The sequence below is a fragment of the Macaca thibetana genome, chromosome 18 (assembly GCF_024542745.1).
Source record: "Macaca thibetana thibetana isolate TM-01 chromosome 18, ASM2454274v1, whole genome shotgun sequence".
In the NCBI taxonomy this organism is placed as follows: domain Eukaryota; kingdom Metazoa; phylum Chordata; class Mammalia; order Primates; family Cercopithecidae; genus Macaca; species Macaca thibetana.
Window position 1 is genome coordinate 31,852,166 of NC_065595.1, and position 24,052 is coordinate 31,876,217.

A 24,052-nucleotide genomic window follows, 5' to 3' on the forward strand; every position below is an offset into this window, starting at 1 on the left:
TATATTTTAGAATCAGCTTGCCAATTTCTGCCAAAAAGGCTTAACGGCATCTTGATTTGAGACTGTAGACTCTAGAGACCAATTTAGGAAGAAGTGACATTGTACTAATATTGAGTATTCTAGTCCATGAACATGGTATGTCCCTGATCTACACTTGACTGTATTTCCCTAGAGTTTCAGACAGGGCTAGACCTATAATATTAGTGCACACCTGATGAATCAAACTGAAATTAAAATTCCTTTCACTATTATCCCAAGCAAAGTCCAACTGAACCATTGCCAACATTATGAGCACTTATTGAGGGCCAGGGTTGTATTATGCCCTTTACTACATTATCTCATTTAATCCACAGCAACCCAACCCAATCATTATTACCATCCTCATTTTACCAGTGAGGAAACTGAGGCTTGGAGAGAGTAAGAAACCTATTCAAGGTTATACAACTAGTCTGTGACAGAGCTGGGATGTGAACCCAGGTCTTATTGTCATCATGTTATAGGAAAATGAAAATCAGTGACTTTCCCTAAACCCAAAGAAAATGATTTGAGACTTCTCTGTGATTTGGGACTTCCTGCCAAAGAAGCAATGGTTCAGAGGCTTAGAGTGACTGTACTAAAGGAAGATGAGGCTAGCAGTCCAGGAACATGCCCCTTGGGTGCTGAAGGACCTACCTGCACACACCTGCTCTTTGCCACCTTCTTCAGGCTCAGCACAGCACACATCCTCCTGAGTCTGCCCTGGGTCTCCCAGGGTGAAGAGGTGTGCTACTGGATGGTGGGAATGGGACAGTTTTGGCCATCATTAACCAGACTCAGTCATGCTCACTCTGATGTCATAGTGCCTTCCTAGCATCCGTGCCCACTGTTGGCCTACCTACACCTCTGCGCCGGTGATGAGTCACACCTACCCTGTACAGAAGTACAAGTGTCTCTTTTCATTTTTTCTGTAGTGACCTCCCCAAGGGAGACCCTTGAGTTTCCCTGTGATGGTGAGAGGGTCTGTGTCCTGTTCCTATTACAGCCACACCTTTGTATTTCCCAGACTTAGGAATCTTATCTTCAAAGGCTGCCACTGTGCCTCTGGCTGTTCCCACTGCTCCCCTGACCTCCTCCAGCTCCATGAGCCCTTCTTGGTAACAAGGCCTCTGGGGGCAGGTACGTGGCCAGGCAGGGGCAAAACGCTCCAGGTGTGGCCCTGGGATGCAGGGAGATAGGAGGAACACTGTCACAGGATTCACTGCTGGCACTAAAAGGCCCTCAGTGGCTTCAGGCCACTTATTTACAGGTGAGAAAACCAAGGCTAGAGAGGGAGAAACAGCTTACCCAAAGCCCTCCTAGGAGTCAAGTGTCTGGAATTCTGACCTGAAATGTTGGTGTCTGCCCCTCCTTGGGGCGCCCCAATTGTGTTTTATGTGGAAGGTGCTCAGAATGAAGCTCTATACTCAAAGCTGGGACCCCCTGGCCCCTGAGCATGTTTCCAGCTCAGGCTATTGTTGTTACTGATTCTTTCCTACCCCTCTTCTGGGAAAGAGACAAAAACCCAAAATTCAGGTTTATCCTCCTCCCAGCCTGAAGGCTAGAGAGGGTCGGCCATCCACATGTCCCCATGGGGGTTATCACTGGAAGACTATGAAAGGGGGGGGGGGTCCCAGCTCGAGGTCAGCAAGCTGCTCTCCCTGAGCAGTGTTTTACAGGGAGAAGTGCATGGCCCCAGCCTCACCTGTCCCGCTGAGATCCTGCCCATGTCACCCCCAGGAGAGACAATCAGGACAGACACCAAACGCAGAGGACTGCCAGGCCTCCAGCCCTCGGCACTGTGGACACAGATAGCAGGCTTTCCCATGCCTTTCTGTGTGGCCAGGCCCCTCGGGGCACTGGGGAACTGGGTGAGGAGCAGGAGAATTGGGCGGGAGTTGGTGCAGGGGCAGAGAGAATACTGTTTCTAGCTGGGAGCCATGAATCTGCACTGCAAACCACCCTTTGGAAGAGAAGCAGACTGCACAGGCAGACAGAGGCCGCCGTCTGGGAGATGGAATGTGTGATGAGGCTGCACAGCCGTGCTTGCATGCGCACATACACACGCACACACACCCCCTGCCTCTTCTTCCTTCTGAGGAGGGGGCAGACTCAACCAGGAGAGGACACCCAGGAGGCCAGGAGCTGGGGCCCGTCATGGTCCCTGGTTGGAATGCCTGGTTTGGGGGCAACTGTATCCAAGGCCCTCAGAATGGAGGCGGCTGAGGCCTACAGTTGGGCTGCGCGGCCCTGAGTGTAAAGCAACCTGCAGGCAGATGATTGCCTAAGGAAAGCTCCTGGTGCTTTTTCTCTTCTGAGATGTGGGTTCCCACTCTCTCCATTCTCTCCCTTCCTCCTTCCCTCCTTCCTTCCTTTCTCCCTATTTCCTTCCCTATTTTCTCTCTTCCTCTCTCCCTTCCCTCTCCCCACCTCCTCTTCCCTTCTTTCTTTTCCTTTCATACTTAACATGTGAACCAATGTGGCCACAGCCATCCTGGGCTGGGCCCCTCCTCTGCCCTATCCCTCGCAAATAGTAAGGACTGCGGGTGGATGTCGGTCATCCTTCTGGGCCGGTGTCCCCACACAGCTGCTCCCAGAGAGCCAGTGAAAGGCACTGCTGTTGTCCTGACCACAGCCCCACCCCTGCCTCGATGGTCTGGAGGCTTCAAAGAAACTCCCGGCCCCAGGGCCCCTCCCAGGCTGCTGATGAGCCATATGGATGGGCTGTGGGCTCTGGCAGGGCACAGGCTGAGTGGTGGGGTAGGGGAAGGGAGATTTACTGCCATGGTGGGGGTGAGGAGCTCCAGAGGTCATCCAGGCCACCCCCTGCCCCATGCAGAAGGTGCTTCCAGAGTAAGTATTTGACTGGGGTGGGTGGGGGGAAGGGTGGTAATGACCATGTTTGGGAGAGGAGGAAGGACCCCTGGGCTGGGGTGAGGCCAAGGAGGGAAAACAGGTCCCTCCTTTCCCTTCGGAGTTCCAGGTGTGGACTCTGTACCCCAGGGGTTCTGATCTTCTAGCTAAGAACAGGCAAGGCCAAAGGGCAAACATTGACTTAAACTTATCGCCTTGACCGATTCAGGCCCGTGTTCCATCGAGTTTCTGCTCAGCAGTGAACTGCACATTCACAATCGTAATCCTTAGAGTGCCCGGGAGTTTCTTGTTTTCTACGTCCCAGGAACTGCTTTCAATCCTTATATGCTCTGTCTCATTTAACATTCCTAACAACTCTATCATCACCCCATCATGCAGATGAAGAAACTGACATACAGAAAGATCACTCACTTTGCAAAGTCACATGGCTTGTAAGTGGTGGAGCTGGGATTTGAACCTAGGCAGGAATGCGGCTCCTGAGTCCAGGCTCTTCACAGTGCCCACCTCTGGGCTCAGACACTAAGAGCATCTGCTGAGTGAGGCTCAGGTTCAAACTGACCCAGAGAGCCTGAATCCCCAGGACTAGGGACCAATCGTGCCTTGGGAGGGAGGCTGAAAGAGGCTGAAAACCAGGCCTGAGGCTTGCACCCCTCCCCCCCAAAAGCCAGGAATGAGTAGACTGTTCCACCAGCACCTCCCCTGTCTCCCTGCAGTGCTCTCTGAGCTCCTTCAGCTGGCTGGCTGGAGCACTCACTGATGCTGTGTGGGGTATGTACAGGTATATCCAGCTCTGCAAAGGAGGAAGAGTGATGGGCTTTGGGACGAGAGAGAACCTCGAGGATCTTGGATGAGTGATTCAAACTCGCCCAGCCTCAGCTTCCTCATTCATAAACCCTGGCAGGGTTGCTGTAAAGATGAACCTAAGTAAGTCCCCAGCCAAATGGACGGGGGCAGTGGTTCTCAGCTGTGGCGGCATGCTGGGCTCACTCAGGAAGCGTTAAACAATGTTGATGCAGGGGTCCTACCCATAAGATGGTGACATACTTTGCTTGGGGCATAGCCTGGGCTTTGTCATTTTCCAAAGCTCCCCAGGTGCAGCCAAGCAAGGTACCTGGTAGAAATCTGGTAAACGGCAGCTGTTGATACTGTTTACCAAAGGCACGGAGGTCAGAGCTAGTTCATGGCAAAGCCAAGCTCACAGCCTGGTTTGGAATCCAAGGGAGTCTCTTAAGAATCCCCAAATCCCTTCCCCTGGGTTTGGTCTCTGGGGATTCTCACATTTGAAAGCCTTTTGCTTTCCTTGATGGTCTTGTGGCTGGGTCCAGCTTTTCCACTCATTTCAGAGGAAACTGTGAACTGTCTTCAGGTAGGCAGGGGGCAGGTTTCTGTAGGACGCCTGACTGCAGGGGCGGAAATGCTCCCCAGCCTGAGATGAGAGGAGCACCCCCAGCAGTGCAGGTGGCGGTGGTGGGGGCCTCATGACACATCAAGGCCATCTAGCCTATTTTGTGAAACGGCATCCCAAGTCAGGTTTCATTTCTGCAAATTATTTTTCTACTTTTGTAGTCACTTAGAGCAATCACAGCTGAGTTTCGGTTTGGAGCCTCTAAGAGTCAGAAATGTCAACAGACTGTGGTTCCTTCTGCCCTTCTGTGAGCTTTTTTTCATGAAAGAAAGAGGGAAGGAAGGAGGGAAAGGAGAGAGGAAGGAAGGAAGGAAGGAAAGAAGGAAGGAAAGAAGGAAAGAAGGAAGGAGAAAAGAGAAGGAAGAAGGAAGATGGAATGGAAGGAAGAGAGAAAATAAATTCACTCTAGTACCTGGTTTTTCCGGAAGCAAAGAACTAGAAGCAAAACTGGCCAGAGTGCAAAACTCCACGCTCATGCACGCGGCAAGGCTGAGGGCTGGGCTCTCTGGGGTTTGCTTCTCAGGAACTAGGGGGAAGAGGTCTAACGTGGCCATTCCTGGGAGTGTGGATGACAGTGAGGGTTTCCTCCAGCATGTATGAGAGGAGTTATTCACATGTACACGTGCATCAATATACATACATGTTTCTCTGCCCAGGGGTCCTCCTGCTCATGGTGCTGATGCATGTTAACTGCCCTACAGGTAGTCCCCTCACCTCTCTCTCTCTCTCCCCCTCTCTCTTTCGCTGACCACTCATGGATCATCCCCTGACCCTTAGGCCCCACTGCCACTAAGTTGAGGCAGCCCACGCCTCTCCTGGCTCTCCCAGGAGGCTCCAATAGGACACCCTCAACGGGGTGCTTTGCTCCTCCCAGGGTCCTTATCCTGCCCTCCTCCACCCTGCTGCAGAGGGAGAGCCAAAGATGCCAACCAGGAGACATCACCTCCCTCCTTATAAACCTTTGGTGGTGCCCCAGAAACCAAAGGGTATGGTCCTCCCGACCAGGTAGGGCAAACTGTGCCCCTCCCAAGCTGGTTCTGGCTCACACTCTCTCCTCCTATCTCTGCACCCAGTGCACACGTCACTCGGGAACAACCCCTTCCTTTGCTGTACATGATTCGTGCCTGCTTCTTGCCTCTGCTCGTGCTCCTGTATTCACCTAGATGGGGCCCTTCTGCATGATTCTTCGTTTGGCATCCCCAGCCCAGGTGCTGGGACTCAGGCCTGTGGCCCTCTCTGTGAGACAACCTCATGTGAGTTCTCCGTCCTCTCGATGCTCAGGGCTGTCTGGGTGTGCCGCGATGACAGCACCTAGCATGCTGGTTTGGAGTTACTGGGTTCTGTCTGCGTGCCCCGCCAGATGAGGAGATGCCCAAAAGGAGAGGGAACCTCCTTTTCCGTTTTTCTGCCATTTCGCTGCCTGGAACACAGCACGTGCTCAGCTGATAAATGAATGAATCTTGGTGTGGAAAAGGCTGTCCCCACCAGATACACATGCAGCAATGCAAAGATGTGTGCGAGAAAGGACAGGGGACTGGGGGTTTGGTGGCCCGTGTAGGTAACAGCATATGTGTGGATGCTGCTTAAGGCTGGAGGGAGTGAGTGCTGACTGGGTGCCTCTGGGGCTCGGTGGACTGAGGTCAGAGGGCGGTGGTCGGTACACAGCGCTTGCCTGGAGACAGCCTCTGCGGGTTTCCCTGGCCTACGGGATGGCGGCAGCCTGCGGCAGGCAGCAAAACACTGAATTCCCAGCCACGTGGGAGGAAGTGTCTCCAGCCGAGAGGATAGAGGAGGTGGGGTGGGGTGGAAATCCCAGCTGTAAAGATGAACTGGCAGTTCAAGCTGCAAGTTACCGTCAGGGTGAGGCATGCAGCCCCAGGGTCGGGGGCCTCCCCAGGCTGTACCCCATGCACTCAACAGTTCCTGTTATACCCGGGCTCCTCAGTGCCAGGAGACCTGGCTACCCAGGTGAACTGTGCTGTTCTGGAACTAGAGTCCTGAGCTCCAAGATTTACTGGACTGGTAAAATTTGAGGGTTGCCAACATTTTATTTTGCTAAGCATGTATATTTTTTTAAAGCTTCATCCATCATATCATAAAAGAAAGGACAACTTAACGCCAATATGGTAGGAAGGATGCAATCTCAGAGTAATGGCCAGCCCTTCCCAGAAAGAGCAGTTGACGACTGTTCAAGTCATTCCATACATAAGCCATGCTGGTGCAGTGTAGACCAACTATGGTTGGTGGACTGGCCCCTGGGACCCCGCCCCCAGCTAAGGCCTCCCAGCTGGTCCAGACCTGTGGTGGCCTGCATGGGACCCTGTGTCTAACAGGCCTGGATCCCAGCTGCTCTTCCCAGCTAAGGCATCAGCCTTTCCCAGATAGGAAGGGAGGGACAGTACCCTGTTATTCACCAATGGGTTAGGACCCAGGACAGGTAAATGTTAATTGGAGATGAAGGAGAAAAACATCTGTAATCTGGGGTTTTCTGGGAAGCCAGGCCTGGGCAGGCGAGAAGGGTCTACTGGTGAAGCTTCCCACTTCCCATTCCTGCCCCATGGGCTCTGAGTCTGGTGGCTTGATGGCCAGTGGAGTGGGGGTGGGTGGTGGCAGCTGCCCCAGGCCACAGGCGTGGGCATTCCTCTTCTAAGCTCCACACTCATACCCAGCCCTGTTTATAAGGCACAGGAGCCAAGGAGTCTGTGTGGCCCCGCCAACTCAGCCCGGAGGCCCAGAGGAGGGAACCCAAGCCGAGGTTGGACTGAACCACATCTCATGCCAGCCCCAGGACCTGTCTGCCTGCAGCTTCCCAGAGCCTCGGGCACCTGACCTGTGACCCTCTGGGTGCCCTGAGGGCCTGGGATCTGGGCCAAGGAGGGGAAAGCAAATGCTAAGAAGGCCTTGGGGGTGGGTGGCATTCATGTCCCCTGGGCGCTGCACGCTTTAAATAGCTCAGCTTCTCTCCAGCTCATAGTCTTGTCACCTCTGCCAGCTCCTGCCTGAGTTTCCACATCAGAGAGGGCTGATTTCCAGGTCAGGATGGGGAGTGGGTTGGGGGACAGGGGGACATGGCTTCCTTGGGTGGCAGAGACTCAGGAGAGGAAAACAGAGTGCTACCCCCATCCCGCTGCAATCAGTTGGACTTTATCCTCCAGGCCAGGCAAGAGCCCTGGAACTCCATGGGCAAGGGGCTTCATACGGCCTCCCCTGTCTCCCTGGAGAAGTCCACGCCCAACCCAGGCCACCTTCTATTTGAATCAGCAAGCCCGTGACCAAATACCCCCACCCAGAGAGCTCTTGGACTTCACCCTTCATGCCTGCCCTGGGTCCTGGTTCTGGCAGGGCTCACTTGGCTGGGCCCGTGACCCACCCCTGCCTCCATGGAAACTTCTGGGTCTCTAAGTCTTGATCCTCCCCACCCCACTCTCCTCCCCACCACTCAGCCCCTAGTTCATCCAAAGCAGGCCTTTACTCAGCAGCCCCAGCCCCTGCTTCAAAGCAGTTTGAATCAGTACAACTGGTTACATTTACACGGCACTTTACAGTTTACAAACTATTTTCATGTCCTTATTTCATAAGGTCTTTCCAACCCCTATGCGTGCTATGCAGAGCAGTTATAAATAATCCCCATTTTACAGCCAATGAGACAGAGACAGCCAGAAATATTAGGGGAAGTATCCAAGTTCATATGTCAAATTAGTGGTACAATCCAGACCGAAACCCAGGCCTTTTACCGCACTAAGAATGCTTCCTCTCCTGCCCCCATGCCCCCTCCCTTTTCTACTGTTTGACAAAGGGGAGAGGAGGGGAGACTAACACAAGACAAGGGGAGGAGAGGGGAGGGCCACGTGTCTTCTCTCCCAGGCCCTGAACCCTGCTGCTGGCTCCATAGGTCACTTTCACAACCCAGAACAAAAATCTCACTAGATATGGCCTCAGACCGCCCGGCTCCAGCCACCCTGGCCGGCAGACGCACGCAGACACACACAGAACGGGCTGTTATCTCTCCTCTCCAGCCCGTTTCCTCCACTTCTCAAACAGCAGATTTCTTCCAGCCTGGCTGCCTCCCCTGGTCACCACCCACAGCCACTGGCCCCTGGGGCCCAGCCAAGTCCCCCGCACCCTCTTTGCCCTAGACTGTGACGCCGAGTCTCTGCTAATCAGACAGTCGCCTCTGCCCTCCCAGCCGCCGCCCCCAGAGTTCCCTGGAAATGTCCCTTCTGCAGGCCCGGCCCCCGCTGTGGTGCACAGCTTTGTCTGCACACACAGCTGACTTGTGTTTGCAGGGACAGACAGGGGCTGGCGCTGGGGCCGGAGCCAGGAGGCACTAGGAGGGTAGAGCAGATGGGGAAAAACACAAAGTCCAGAGGACAAACTTTTGCAAGCAAGCCCTTTGGGGTCATTTGGGAGCCCGACAACAAGAAGAGGGGGGCTCACAAAGCCAGAAGCTCCATGAAGGCAGGGATGGGGGCGGGTCTTCGCCTTCTATGACTCCCCCAGCAAACATACTGGCTGGCTAGTCTTTTGCGATCTGAGTACAGGAAAAGTCATGCCAGCTAGGAGGGGATGGGATGACAGAGGAGTCCAGGGAGAGGGGGAGGGACAGATGGGCCTCCTGAGCCTATCAGCACGCACCCCTCCTCAAGCCCTACCCCTGCACTCTGCCCTGCTAGGTACACAGAAGGAGATCCATAAATGCTGGTCATGCTGAAATGGCCTCTGGCCATCTTGCCCCTGTGGGGCCCTCATTCCACTGGCTCCCATGCACGCTGCCTCTTCTGTGTGTACTGGCAGGAGGGAAGCCTGGGAGAGTGGCTGAGACAGCCCAGCACACTATGCATGCATCTTGACGCATGCTACATGAAAGGATCCCTGCTTTATCAGGCAGAGAACCCAGTGTCCACAGTGCCCCGCCAAGCTTGCAGGGAGGGACATGCACGAACCGACGTGGCAGAGGTGCGTGTGCCACGCGCTGGATAGTGTCCCTCACCCTCCCACAGCCTCCCTCCAGCCTTTGCGGTTTTGAGCCTGATTTTGAACTAACACCGGGACACCAAGATGACGGGGTCAATGATAAGTTAAGTTGTACGGGGGTGTGAGGAGTTTTTAGTTTTTGTTTTAAAAGGCGTAGCAGTACGGTGAAGAAAGCTATTTACAAGGTGGCTCTTTCTCCCGGTGACACTCTGGGCTGTGTGCTGGGGAAAGCTTCGAAGGGTTTCTAGAGGACTGAGCAACCCAGGCTGCCTTGGCTCACACCCCAGGGTCCTCACTTCTTCATCATTTAGTGTTAGAAATGACATAGCACACAGGCTCTCATTGTTTTTTCCTCTCTCTCTCTCCCCTTTTTTTCTCTGTAGGCTTGGCATCTTACACGTAGTGATCTGTGAGGAAGGGACCAGTTAAAGATGCCATCGCCGTTCCTCCAGCCTAGACAGGCAATGGAGGTACACAGCCTCATCCGAGACACAAGCTGCTTCCTTAGGGCTTCCGCTGCTGGAACCTGTCACAAGAGACTCTGCCACCTGACCTCCGGGGCTGCGTGCGGAAGGTGCTCACAGACGCCCATACCCCACAGACCAGGGCCCACCCTCACCCAGAGCCGCAGCCTCCAGCACCTAGGGCTGCCAAGTGGAAGCAGAACAACCCGATCTGAGTGGTCTTCGCTTTGCATTCACAAATCGTGAAGGTGGTGGGTTGGAAACCAGCCCAGTGGGAAGGAAGGACATGGAGAAGTCTTGCCCCCCTTGGGGAGGGCAAGGAACCATTCTGCTCTCTCTCTGCAGCTTGGTGGAGCGTCTCCCGGACCCCTGGCAAGACAGGAAGGGAGGTAGGAGACCCAAGCCTGCTGCTAAGCGCCGGCCGGGAAGCTGTCTCTCAATTCTCTTGGTCATAAGATGGCAGTGGGGAGAGCCCAAGGCCTGGCCTGTGGGGAGGAGGCTCTGAAAGCATGGCCATCTAAATGGCGTGTTTCTTATCTCGTTTCCCTGTCACCTCTCCTCAGCCTTATAATTGACCCCCTCCAGATGCACTCCTGACCAGCCAGGGCACCCAGATGGCAGTGCGTTCTGAGGAGACAGAGTGTGGTGTACCAGGGACTTGGCTCCAGTTCTGTCTGTCGCTGACCAGCTGCGTGACTTGACGTATACTTCCTAAGCTCTCTGGAACTCTCTTTCTCCATGTATAAAATGGGGCTGTTAACCTCCACCCACAAAGGTCTAAGGGATACTTATGGCCCACAATGTCTGCACACAGCTGGTATCCAGCCAGGGACTGCAGAGAGCCAGCCCAACTGCAAGGGAGGAGTAACTAGCGTTCCTGCCGGACCCCTGACAGGAACCCCCAGACATGCGCAACACCGGTCAATGTTGTGTTTAGGCTAACACCATCGTCCCCACCATTCAAGCCTCACCCATCCAAAGGAGGCAGGTATTATCTATTACCCCCGTTTATAAATGGAAAACTGGGGCCCAGAGAGGGAAAATCACTTGCCCAGGCCACACAGCTGCGAAGTATTAAACTTAGGATTCAGATCGGGGCTGTCCAGATCCTGTACTCTCAGTCAGGGGTGAAATAGCTTTGTAGCATCGTTGTCAGCAAGAGCAAAAAGAAACAAACTGTCATTCTGGGCTGCCCGGGGACCAGTGTGACCTGCTGGGCTGACGTGTCCCGACGCGATGCTAGTGAGAATGCCCCCAGAATGCCTCCAGTTCTGGGGTTTGGGGGGCACTCCCAACCCCAGGTGCTCGCCTCCTGGCTGCTGGCATTTCAGTGAAGTGTAGTACTCCGTGCCCACCCTCATTGCCACCTCAGGCCCACCTGGAACCCCCACCTCTGTCTGTTTCCTGCTTCACAGTCCCACGGTGGTTGATGGGAGAGGCCTTCTTGGCTCAGGGGTAGAAATCAGAAACGGGGTGCCCAGGGCGCACCATGAACTGTCCCTTCTCCCAACATGCCTAGAGGCTGAAAGGCCATTCCCTGGCCAGGTTCCCCTAGTACAAACCCCAGAAGAGTGTCTCATTGTTGAAGACAGACCAGGGACCTTTTCTACCAAAAGGGAATGTCTGTGGCTTTCCCTGGTGCATTTTCTGGGGGATTGAATGCTTGTTCTAAGTTAGCTTGTGACTGACCTGCTCCCATCCTCCCCTGCACTCCCGCAGACTTGGGGCTCCTGCCTCCCGATTGATAAATGATGTACCCTTTGAACAGCTAACATTTCTGAATGAATAGCTAACATAAGGAAGTAACTACAAAAGAATCGACCCCATTTTTCTACCTGGCTCCTTAGAAGATGGCTGAGAATGCCCTCCTGGCTCAGGCTCCCATGCTGTGCACACATTTTTTCTAGAATTCTGAGGCCCTGTGGCCTGTTTGCCTTCTACTTTAGGAACCTCCTAACAAGGGTGGCTGCTAAAAAAACCCCAAGAGGAATCCTCGCAGAATGTTCCATAAAACATACTGCAGTGACCACAGGGGCCCCAGGCGTGGGGCCAACAAATTGGCGGTGTTGAAACACAGTGACTCTACGGCTGGCTGCCCACTGCTGGTGACTCAAGGCTTGCCTGTTTCCGGGTCCAGGCAGGTGTTGAAGGAGCTGACAGCCCACACGGAAGCCCCTTTGCCTCTGTACAAGGCTACTGAGGCCAGATGAGGCTGCAGCCTGCTCTCTGTCCCACCGCCCCATGGCCTGCCCTTGACCCTGGCTGCAGTCCCTCTGTCCACCCCTACTGCATGGGAGAAGACAGGTGACAGCCAGGGCTCTTCCCACAACCTCTTCCTGCTGTTTGAGAAAGAACATAACCAACACTAGACAAACCAATGCATTTTAAGAAAATGCAGCCTCAGCTGGTTGATACTGATTCGTTCCTAAGGGCAGCTGGATCTCTGGGCAGGCACTGTTCCCGGGGAATCCGGGACCCACGCTCTGTCCTCCTTCTAAGCTACCTGAGACCTCTGTGGCCCTCCTGTGGCCTCCAGGAGCCCTGGTTGTCTTGGGTATAAAATGGGAATGAGTACTACACTGGCCCGTTTTGGAGGTCTGGAGGGGACCCTTGCTGTGGGTTCTAGTCCAACTCTCAGCCTGAGGTTTCTGGACTCAGGGCTGGGACCCCAGGGGGGCTGAAAATTGCACATAGGAGGGTGGCTTGGTGGCAGTCACCATAATATAGCTTAAATCTTCCCTGTGGGACAGCCCCCAGGATGCCAAGATGCTGGGAGGCGGCCGCAGGCAGGGAGGGCTGGCCTTGCACACTGGTGCCCCCTGCAGGCCTCCCTGCCCACCCAGCAGGTGCTGCGGCCAGCACACACAAGCCAAGCAGGCCCCAGACTCTGTAGATGGGGCCAGGTGGGGTGGGAAGGAGCCAGCCAGGACCGCAGGCCCGCCGGGTGGGGAGAGTTGGGGATGGGTCCTGCTCTGCACTGGTCAACCTGCTAACCAATCAGTCAGCAACAGGCATTTAGCAGGCACCCTCTGTTTGCCTAGCGCGTCTGCTTTGGGATAACAAAGCCTGAAGGAATGTCTGAAATGACTTCTTCTAACCCCCACCATGTTTTATGGGCGAGGAGGCCACCACCAGGGTAGAAGGCCTGGCCTGAGGTCACCCAGCCAGAGAAAGGCAGGGCTGGGGCCCCCCACCGGATCTCCTGCAGCCCAGAGCACCTCCTCCCACGCTGAGCCTTTAAGTCGTCAGCTTCTGGTTCCCTGTTTGGGATAAACATCTGCCAGATTGCAGACAGAGCAGCTCCCGTCATCTCTTCCCACCCGCAGTGGGTTCTAGGCTCTCCCCAGTCCTGGACCTCCATGCAACCTTCACAGGCTCAAGGCACTCGAGGGGCTGTGCGAGGTGGACAGAGGTGCCACAGGCTCTGCTGGAGAGGGCCTGGTGCCCGGCTAGGGAGACCTGACCCACAGACCACACCCCACCCAGTGCCCTCGTTTCCCCCATGGGGATGCTGAGGCTTAGATGGTGACATTAGTTAAGGGGCAGGCTTCAGACTTTCTGCCTCCTACTCCACCCCTTGGGGGAGGGGAGGAAAAGGGACTTCTGCAGAGGGGAGCGAGTTGAAAGCAGCAAGGGTTGCTGTGTGGACCTGCCCCATGGCAGCCTCCTGCACAGCCCTGCTCCAGCTCCGGCAGGGCTCCTGGGGGCAGCATCAGCCCTCCCCCACGCATCAGGCACTGCACCTGGTTGGGCGGTGGGCGCCCATCTCCATACAGCTCTTGGAAGAAGCTGGTGCACAAAGAGGGGCTGGTCGGGGCACATGGGGGCATATGGAGGTGGGCATCTCTGCCCTCTCCTACGAGGCAGTAACCTCACCAGGGAGGGGTGGCGGGTGTCTCCTGGTCTCAGATGCCAGGCCCTTCGTGCCACACCACCTGCCTCAGAGAAACCCCAGCGTTCAGAGGCCCTGGAAGCTGGCCGGGGCCCCAGATTCAGCGGCCCACTCCACCTCCTGCCGAAGACGGCCCAAGGCTGGCAGGAAACTCACGACTCTTGAGGTAAAAGTTTCAGTTTTGGATGAAAATATGGTCTTGGCCTGAAATGGCAAGAAGCAGGCGCCAGCAAAATGAACGGGCCAGTGTGGTTACAGTGACCTGGGGTCATGGCCTGGCTGGGCAGCCTCAGCCCTGGGCTTGCTGACTGACACCCTCCGCCAGGCTGGCGGTGCCTCCTTCCCCAACCCTCCTCTGCAACCCCCAGTCCCCCAAAGGGTCCCGCCACCTACAGATCCTCTTGTCTTCCGTCCACCCAGATCCTGCCTCTTCCTTCATGCTTCCTCCTCCAGGAAGCCTTCCCCAACCTACTCCACTTACAGGGCTTGCCCCTTCCTCTGACATTCCTAAACTGCCCTCTGGCTGAGCTGGCCCTGCCCCCCACTTTATGTGTCACGCAGAGGCCAGTGCCTGTTTCACTGGGGTTTCATAGTGCTGAGCTCAGGGCACCCTGTGGGGCCTCCAGGCTAGTCCTAGGGCCCCTTGGAGAGCTTTCCTTGTGGCTGGATCCTGGGCTCTCTACAGTGCTGCACCCAAACCCCAAGACCTACTGTGCCAGGGGTCCCTGGACTTGTGGAAGAATCTCTGTGTGGACATCGCAGGGCGCTTTCCCTGCCTGGGACCTCCCCTAAGAACCTTGAATGAATGGATTCATCAAAGGGAAAAGGAAAAACATGCTGCTATGAAACTCACAAGTTTCTCGTGGAGGAGGAGTCTTAAGGGAACACAGACAAAAAGTCAGGCGTTTCAGTGGATTTTAGCAATGATAATGTCAGTGCAGTAGGCAGGGGGAGGAGTTGGGTATCATGACCCCATTTAACAGAAGAGTAAGTGGAGGGCTGCCATGCTATGAGATCCACCCAGAGTCAACCTGCTGCATGGCGCCACAACTAGAGCCAGAGGGAGGTGGCTGACTCTTGGGCACTTGAGTTATTTCTTATGCCACAGGTGGTAAGCCATTAAAGGAAATGTCTATGGCAGGGGAGGCTGATTCCAGGTGACTGTGCTTCTAACCCCACTTTAGAGCTATTAGTCCTCTTGCCACATTTTTTTTTATACTCAGAATAATGCAATGACGGTTGCCTAATGGGGTCCATGCTAAGTGTGGGTCCAATATGTAGTGCTCCAATACGCAGTTGCTCAAGAATGCATTTATTCCGATTATAGCTATTCACGAGCTTTAGCTGGAGTCTGGCTATCCCCAAATACCTCCGAAGCTACCCACTTCTTTGGTATGGCCTTTGCTCTGTGGAAAACTGGGGGCAGGGGCATGACATGGTGATGTGCTGGCTCCCATGCCCTCTCTACTTAATGGGTCTGGGTGTGGGTGACCTGGGTGCACACAGACCTCTCTGGAATACACTTGGTCTTAGGCTGGGCACTGTCAAGGGGGGGTCGGGGGGTGATTTTGAGCATGCCTGTCCTCATACTTCAAAGTGACCTGAAGCTTCTCTTACTCTGGGACCTGGGATCTGTCCTGGAAGGGCCAGCAAGGGGTTAAGGGAGGGTCGTTCCCTGCAGGTTCCTCCCCGTTCCCCGCAAAGGGGCCGCTGTTTTTCCCTGAAGACTCAGAGCTCTGTGCCCTGATACCGAGTGAAGGCCTTTAAACCTGAGCTCTAGGTGGGAGGCAGTGAGGGATGGGCACTCTGGGGGTGTGCAGGGACCCCTTATTCTAGGCTCTGGGTTTCAAGGGCAGAGCCATGCCGAGCCAGCACGATGCACACTCCCTGTGCTCATGGTTCTGCTTCTGGTCAAGTGTTTCTGCCTCTCCTGGACAGAGGGGCCCAGACAGGGAAGATCTAGAAGTAGGAAAACTGGCCTCTGGGCACAACATGGGTTTAAATTGCTCACATGACGCCAATTGGCCTCAGACTAACCCAGGCACCGAAGGCCGCCCCCGCAACAGTGCCTCCCTTCCGTGCACTGCGCAGTGCACCCTGTGTGCTCCTGACCTCTCGGTGGCTGTCTGGAGGGGAGCTGGGAAGACCTCTGTCTCCATAAGGCGGCCTGCTCTTCATCTAGAGGAGATGGAACCTGGCTACCCTGAACACTGTGGGTATAAATACTCTTAGAGTGGGGGGTTCAAGGCAAGTGTGGCATTGCTGCTGGCTGTTGAAAGAGTTGTCCTGTCATCTCGTCTTCCTGTTCCTCTCCCCCTCTGTCCTCAACTCCCTTCTGGTTCATTCTAGGCATCAGAAACACAGCCCACGCAGGTTGGTATGGGCGAAGGGCGACAAGGAAATAAGCCCCCAGCAGTGTGGGGAGGGGCACCAGGGTCAGAGGTGGGGCACGCTGTGCAGATTCCCTATCCATTCTTCCCATCAGCGGCCCGCAGGCCAATGTTAGGGGCCCAGGCTATGCACCCCTGGCTGGGGAAGCCTGCTCACCCAGGGGCTTTGGTTCGAAGATGCTCACTGACTTGTCCCAGAAGCTCTTGGAGCCCACCAAGAAGCTCTTGGAGCACTTACTGAAGGAAGGAGACCACAGCTAGGGGAGCACAGTTCCTACACTGCCCCCATGGCAGGCAACCCCAGCTCCTGGCTCTGGCCTGGTGGGGGCAGTGGTGGGAATGCCACAGTTCCATGCGCCAGGGGCCAGAGAGCATGCTCCTGAGAGTAGGACGGGGAAATGAGGCCTGCCATCACGACTCAGGTCTTTGAGGGGCAGGCTCAAGCCTGGGTATGCCCCCTCTCCACAAGAGATCACCACAGCCACCTAGAACCCCTGGCTCTCTAATGTAAAACATCTTTAAGTCCATCATCCTATGACCTATCAACATGTCTTCCTAAAACATGGCCTCTTTCAACCTCCCCAGGCCTCATCTCTCATCTATAATTAATACGAGGGGATTGGATTGGATGACCTGTAGATCATTCCTGCAAGTCTACACTGGTCTATGATTTTTAATTGATCCTGGAACTACATCTCAAGAACCCACAATGGCTCCCTGAGTCCCACTTTATAAAGTCCAGATCCTTCTGCCTCTTAGTCAGTCCACCTTATAGACTTCCTCCAGCTCTCAGCTGAATTTCAGTAAGGCAGTGTCCTTATTGTCCCTCACTTGTGTCATTTCTTTGGCTCTTGCTTCATGATATTTCCCCCATCAAAAACATCCTTCCTGGAAACAGTTTGGCAGATACTCAAAAAGTTAAAGATAAAATTTCCATAAGATCCAGTAATTCCACTTCTAGGTATATACCCCAAAGAATCAAAAGCGGGGACTCAAACAGATATTTGTGCGTGCATGCTCCTATCAGCATGAATCACAATAGCCAAAAAGTGGGAGAAAACCAAGTGCGCATTGACAGATAAATGGATAAAAAAAATGTGGTATAGACACAAAATGGAATATTAGCCAGCCATGAAAAAGAAGGGAATTCTGACACATGAATAAATCTTGAAACCACGATGTGAAGTGAAATATGCCAGACACAAAAAGAAAAATACTGTATGATATCCTGCGTGTGCTATTTGTAGAGTGTGAATTCATGGAGATGGAAGATGGAGGGGAGGCTGCAGGGGAGTTATTGCTGTAGGGGAGTTATGGTGGGTACAGGGCTTTTGTTTGGGGTGATGAGAGGGTTTGGTGGGGGGGTGGGGGATGGTCATGGGCATTGTCCAACATTGTGGGTGTGCGGGGTACTGCTGAACTGTGCACTTAAAACTAGTTAAGATGGTGAATTTTATGGTATATTTTACTGCAATAATAATTTGCCGAAAAGAAAAGAAAAGAAAAACAGTAACAAAACTGTTCTGCCCTCTTCCTCCTCTGTGGCCACTCCCTCCCGCTAGGTCTAGCTCTTTCCTTGCTATACTGCTGGGGCAGGCCTCTGAGCTCCTTATGCATTTTCAGGAAACACCTTGGGGCCGTGCACAGGCTGGTTCCAGAGGAGGACCTCAGATAACTCAACACAATTTTCTTCCTTTTGAAAGAGTGACCCTCTGCAGTCCCCTTCCTGCCCAGGGGCCACCGCTCCCCCTTGGTAGTGGCTGGGAGCCTCCCTGGGGAGCCAGGGACAGGGCGGTGAGCAGTTACATAACCCGCAGGGAGATTTTTTCCATCGGCCCAGGCGGTGCCAGCTTTCCAGCAGCAACCACGGCAGGTAGAGGCGCCCTGTCTGGGTCGGCCGTGCCCGGGCAGGGCAGAGATGCTGCGATCTGGAGCCGCTTAGCATAGCTCAGATTCCCCGCGGCGGCTGGGGGCCGGCCACTCACAGAGCTGCGGGGAAGATCTGCTGTCTCCTGCCTGCCTGGCTCCGGGGAAGGAGGAGGAGGAGGTGCTGGGGGTGAACTGCCAGCCAGCCAGGGGTGACCCTCTGGGGCCTGGGACACCCGAGCTGGCCTTCTCCGGTAACCCACTTATCTGCAGGGCTTGCTTCAGCGTGGCAGCCTCAGACAGGGCAGTGCCCGGCCAAGTTCTATCAGGGGATTTAGCAGGGAAAATGAACCCGGGGTGGGGGATGAGGGCATGCAGGGAAGAGGACACGGTCTGGCAAGAGACACGGGTGATGGTGAAATAATTCCTGACCTGGGTAAAGCTCTTCTGGCCCAGAAGCGAGAGGGAGAAAACCCCAGGCCATTCCCTTTTGTGGCTGTGGCCTGTGCTATTCCCACGCCTGTCTACCCAGCTCCTTCCTCCCCACAGAAGGAAGCTCCTGGAGCCAGCCAGCTGACGCCTGCTGAATACCTAGTGTGTACCAATATGGTGGTGGGACACAAAGATGACCCAGACACAAGCTTTGCCCCAAGACATCCACGGACACAAGTCTCAGAAAAGAAAAGCTTAAACAGGGGAGCCCAGAAGACTCCATGAAAGGGACACACGGTAAATGTTCAAGGGTCAGAGGAAGGTGAGGTCCCTGGGCTGGGAGATCAGGGAAGGCTTCCTGGAGGAGGCAGATTTGACTAGGAGGAAGAATACACCTGTCAATCCTGGGCCCACTGCCCATGAAGACAATAGTCTAAAAGCACTCATTGCCGGACCTCGTTGTTCCACACTTAATCAGCGTAGGAGGGGGAAATGGAAATGCTGCCCAAGACTGAGGCATGGGGTGGTCTTTGGGAATTTAGGATGGGATAAAGTTAGAAGGGCCTCCCAGTTCATCCCATCAGGGCAGGGCACCCACACTGATGGAGCCATCTGACTGGTGTGGCTCAGAGCTGGGGTCTGTGCACACATTACCTCATTTAAGCTCTACCACAACCCAATCATCCCTCCCAGGACAGAAACTCGGGTGCAGAGACATGTTTTAAATGCTCAAGATCAGCATCGAGACAGCAGTCAATGCTACTGCGCAGGTCTGCTGCTCCTCAGGCCTCAGCGTTGCTGCCTCGGGGCAAGAAATCCTGTCTAGAGAAACGAGATTCAGGGGCACGACCCGCACCTGTCTGCTCCAGATGGCCCAGCTGACCTGATTCGTGAAGCTGCAGGCTGGTCTTGCTCTCCCCTCCTGAGCCACCCACACTCCTAACAACACGGCAATGGCCACTTTTCACGGGAAAGGAGTGACTTTTGTCCAAGGCTCACTCAGCCTCTGCACATCTAGAGTCTCTGACAAGGCCTGCAGTAGACTGCCCATGAGACTTGTAAAAGCCCATTTTGGGCTTTCTCAGGAGCAGGGCTCTCTGTGATTTTGAAGAATATGGCAGTGACGCAGAGGCAGGAAGCTGGGCACTTGGTTTTGCAGGAAGCTCGCTGGTCCCTGGGGGCCTGGAGCGGTAGTTGGCACAGCAATGGCACCCAAGGCCCCCCTCATGATATGATGACGGGACACCTGGCATGCTGCTGTTCTGGGCACCTTCCAGGACTGGCTGAGGATCAGTGGTCATTTTCTTTCCTCTGCTTATTTTTGGATTCAAAAATCAAAATGCTTGTTTATGATCCGGTCATTGGCTGCTCTGTCTCACTGAGCACTTCAAAGCTCCAGAGAGAACCACAGGCTTAGCACTCCTGGAAGCCACGTGTTCCTCCGCCCCACCCAAACTGAACAGTCAGGGCGATCTGGTCTAAGCACTGACTTTGAGGGTATCCCACCTGGGTCCTTGAATGCAATGCTTCAGATTTGCACAGATTGAAAGACCACAGCACAGGGCAAGTGAACAGAGACATACAGGATCCGCCACAGTGCATGGTATATAGCAGGTGCCCAATAAGCATTGAGAAGAAATAAAGATTGGAGAAAAGCAGGTCATATTTACTCATTCCAAAGCAAGTGCAGGGCAATGAGGCACACGGCTCCTACCCACTGTGGCTCTGGCAGCGGGGGCAAAGAACATGGATAGGAGTCAGGCATCGGCTCTTCCTGTTGGGGGAGCCCAGGGCTGCCACAGAATCCTGGGCAGGGGTCAAGCTCCTGTGACTGCTGGCCTCCTGTGATGCCAGGCCAACCTGCCGAGGCCTGTTGATGCCCACCTTCAGGGAAATATGTGTGGCAACTCTGCATGTCCCTTGCAGGGCACGGCCTTCAGCATGGGGACAGATGACCTGTGGGGGGCAGAGCAGGAGCTCAGATGCCAGCCATTTTTAGAAAAACAGCCCTTTTCTGGGCTTTTGCAAGCTTCTGCGCAGCCTGCCCATGGGGAAAGCGGCTTGCACTGCCTCTGGCCCTTTGCTTCAGCCTTTCTGATTTCTAGCAACTGGTGGAGGGGAGCTCGATGTGTATATGGCCAGGGCTTTTGCTCAGGCTTTGGAATGCACAGAACAATGTGCTTCTATCCCTGGGTGTGCCTGGCTTGGGCCAACATTAAAATTAGTTTACATGCCTGGAGTGCACATCGGCTCAGCAGTGGGTGTGCAGAAATAAGGGAGGGGGTCTGAGAAGAGGGAGAGGATGCAAGCAGGAGATGGGAACCAGGGCCAGCAGCCTGTGTGGTTTCATAGGGACTAGGGCGAATGGAGAGCGCAGGGGTTTCTTCAGGTACCCTTGGCCTCCAGAGGCCCAGAAAGCTCAGAGACTCAGCAACCCCTGGAAACACAGTGGGATTATTCCACAGGTGGATTTTGAAATCTCAATTGATGACGTCCTGAGATGGATTCTTTTTTGTTTTTTAGAGTCTCACTCTGTTGCTCATGCTGGAGTGCAACAGCAGGGTCCTAGCTTGCTGCAGCCTCGACTCCTGGGCTGAATGGATCCACCTGCCTCAGCCTCTGGAGTAGCTGGGGCTTCAGTAGCAATGCAGCCACACCTACCTAATTTTTTTTTGTTTTTTTAGAGATGGCGTCTTGTTATGTTGCCCAGGCTGGTCTCAAACTCCTGGCCTCAAGCAATCCTTCTGCCTTGGCCTTGCAAAGTGCTGGGATTACAGGCATGAGCCATTGCTCCCAACCATGATATGGATTCTTGATTTTCCCAAGCTTTTGAGCCTTACACCCCATTTAGGATGTGGTATGGGAGCCAGAAACTCCGGCCAGCCTCGTGATGTTGAGTGAAACTTGCAGCCTCACTGACCACTTTCCCCAGTATAAACCTGGGGAGGGATCCCTGCCCTGGAACCTACCTCCGATTCACACATAGGAAAGTGCTCAGAAGAGCTTCAAAGCCCCTCATGCCCCAGGGAGCATTGGTACCCATGACTGATGGCTCTATGCCTCCCTTCCACAGCGATTTCCTGAGTCTCTACTATGAACCATGAAGCCAGGAGCTGGGGACAGCCTATAACTTGGCCAGGATTCTGGCCCTCTAGGAGTTTACAACCTAGACTCCAGGAATCGGTATCAGTCCCCCTCCTCCCTTCCTATGTAAAAGACAAGAGTTAGGAACTTCAAACTTCTGACAAAGGGAAACGGCTTGATTTTCCAGAGACCTCGAGAGAATCATGAGAAGGAGGTTTTCCCCTTAGGAAGAGAGTTAGAGGAATCGCCCAGGTTTTCTTCCCAAGCCTGAAAACATGGGACAAGGAGAGGGGCAGGAGGATGGGAGAAACAGGGGCTGAAGTGGGGGCAACACACACATCCAGGATGAGGTGAGGGTAAGTTACATCTTCAGGCTTGTCTCACACTTGAGAGGTTCACTGATAAGGAAAGCCAAGCCAGAAAATCTTGAGTGCCCCTTCTGGGCTAGAGTCATTCCCAGAGACCCCAGAGACACCACCCAATTGAGCTTCTATGTATGAAAAGCCCAAAACACAATGCCTGATGATGACCCAGGCAGAAACTCTGAAGAGTTTCTCTGCTCTTTAGCTCAAGGTCAGCTTTTTAAGGGGCTGTCTTCTAGAAGGTGCTAGAGAAGAGCAATTTATTTTGAAATCTGGTCACACACCAGATTCTGATTTTGTGTTGTCTTTTCACAACAGGCCTGCTGTGTTTACGACTTGGTTGAGATGAATTTTTTTTTTTTTTTTCAAAAAAAGGTATTGCATCCTTCTGTTAGATGTGTTGTTGGCAACGGTTGCTAGGGAGAGCTGGGTTCAGTTACAGACACACTGATGCCGGCTCTAATAATACTTTGCTCTGCATAGCTCGGATGCAGACACCTCTTGGCTAAACAGAGCACACACATTTCAACAGAGGAGGGCTTGAACTTGTACTACCCAAGCCTGTCTCAGCAAAGGAGCATTCCCAGAGCCCACGTGGACGTCCCGGGGCAGTGACAGGGCAGTGCTGGGTGGAGGGGGCTCAGGCTTCCATTCTTGTCATTCCAAAGGTCCCATAAAAAGAGGCACACTCGTTCCTCACTTCTCTGAGAAACTGGAGCCCCTTCACCGCCCTGTATCACACCACAATTCCCTGATGAGGATCCAGGGAAACTTTTGGTTCCTTCTCTAACCCAGGCACCCTGGGCAGCCCACATTCTCCTGTAAGTCGGAAACAATCAATGCTCATCATCTAGTCAGTCAGTCTAGTCTGCAGTCAGGACCCTGTAAAGCCGGAGAAGTTGGGAGCCTTGGTGGGAAGGGGTGCGGGGAGACAGGCTGAACTGCGAACTCCCAGCCTCCGGTACAGCCTGGCACCGTGGGTGAGAGTGAGGCCCTTTTCCTAAAACATGTGATAGCTGTTCCAACACATATCCCAGGCCAAGGAAAAGGAAAATGGGAAAAGGAGCTGAGGACAGAGAGAAATGGAGGCAGTGGGAGAGAAGAGGTGGCTTTCATCTCATCAAGGAGGCGGCTCAGAGTGACGATGAGAAGGGCCTGAGGCTGGGGGAGTGGAAGGCATGTTCTCAGCAGCTGCGGCCTCCTGTGTAACGGGGTTCTCCCGCCAGCTCAGGCTCGGAGTTCTCCCCACGGCTCAGCAAAGAGCCCAGCACCTGGCAGGTATATCTTGACTGGTTGGCGGCAAACAGGCAGAGCCAGCTGACTCATAAGTGGCCACGATGAAATAGTCAGGTGTCTCTGGGGTGTCTCAATGGCGGTGTTCCCCCCTGGCTAAGGAATGCCCGGGTTGTGTCCTTGGAGAATCTAAATCAACTGATGAGGGGTAGGCCCCCTACCTGCTATGTTTTAATGATTCTCATGCACAGCGAGGCTGAGAACCACTGACCTAAAGAAGAGCCAGTATCTGAAATGCAATATTCCCAGGCCAGACCTCCACTCTGACAATCACACGGGTGAGACTGTGCTTTAGTCTGCCCATCTATGAAACAAAGCCACCACCTACAAACCATCAGTCATTCAATGCCTTGTGACTTCCCACTGTGATCCCTGGATGAGAGCACTAGCATCTACCAGGAGCATGTTTGAAACGCAGAAGCTCAAGCCCATCCCAGGCCTCCTGCATCAGAATCTGCATTTAAACAAAATGCCACGTGACTCATATGCACATTCCAATTTGAGAACCCCTGACCTAATAAAGACAACATGCTTGGTACATTTAAGAAATGTCTGTTTAATAAACAGAGTTTTACTTACAAGGACACTACTAGAAAAAGGGCCACATTTCAGACAAAAAGGAATTGGCTTGGATATAAAAACTGAAGACCATTTTGGAGCTGTGGGATTGGTGACGGGGTCCTCTGAGACCCCAGGGGCTCCAGCACTGTCATGGCTCATGAGAATGGTGCTTCTGGGTTTCTTGAGATAGCAGTGCTGAGTCTGGCTGGGAAGGGTTAAAGGACCTTAGACCTTCTCCCTTCTCCCACCCTGCACTTCCCACTCCACGGGGGCTGCACCCCAGCTTGGCAAGAGCCCTTATACCTCTGCTGAAGACTGTTGACCACATCTGAGGTTGCCCCTCTCCCTCCATGCTGCTGGCTCGCATCATCAAAGCCCTGGCAGCAAGAGAAGTCAGCCAGGGAGAACCAAGTGTAAAGACCGCTGCTGGGAGCTGTGCT

The 24,052-nt window shown here is 54.0% G+C and overlaps 1 protein-coding gene across 8 annotated transcripts in view; it reads right to left on the reverse strand.

Annotated features, from left to right (window-relative positions):
* The window catches only part of CTIF (cap binding complex dependent translation initiation factor), a 336,841-nt gene that overhangs the window by 74,409 nt on the left and 238,380 nt on the right, over window positions 1-24,052 (reverse strand). Inside the window, exon 11 of one of the 8 annotated variants that reach the window (XM_050768158.1) lies at window positions 17,993-23,817. The exons of the other annotated variants lie outside the window; for them this stretch is intronic. Coding sequence (XP_050624115.1) covers window positions 23,761-23,817 — 57 coding nt within the window. The 3' untranslated portion in view covers window positions 17,993-23,760. Of the gene's footprint in view, window positions 1-17,992; window positions 23,818-24,052 lie in introns of those variants that run through there. 8 annotated transcript variants of the gene reach the window in all.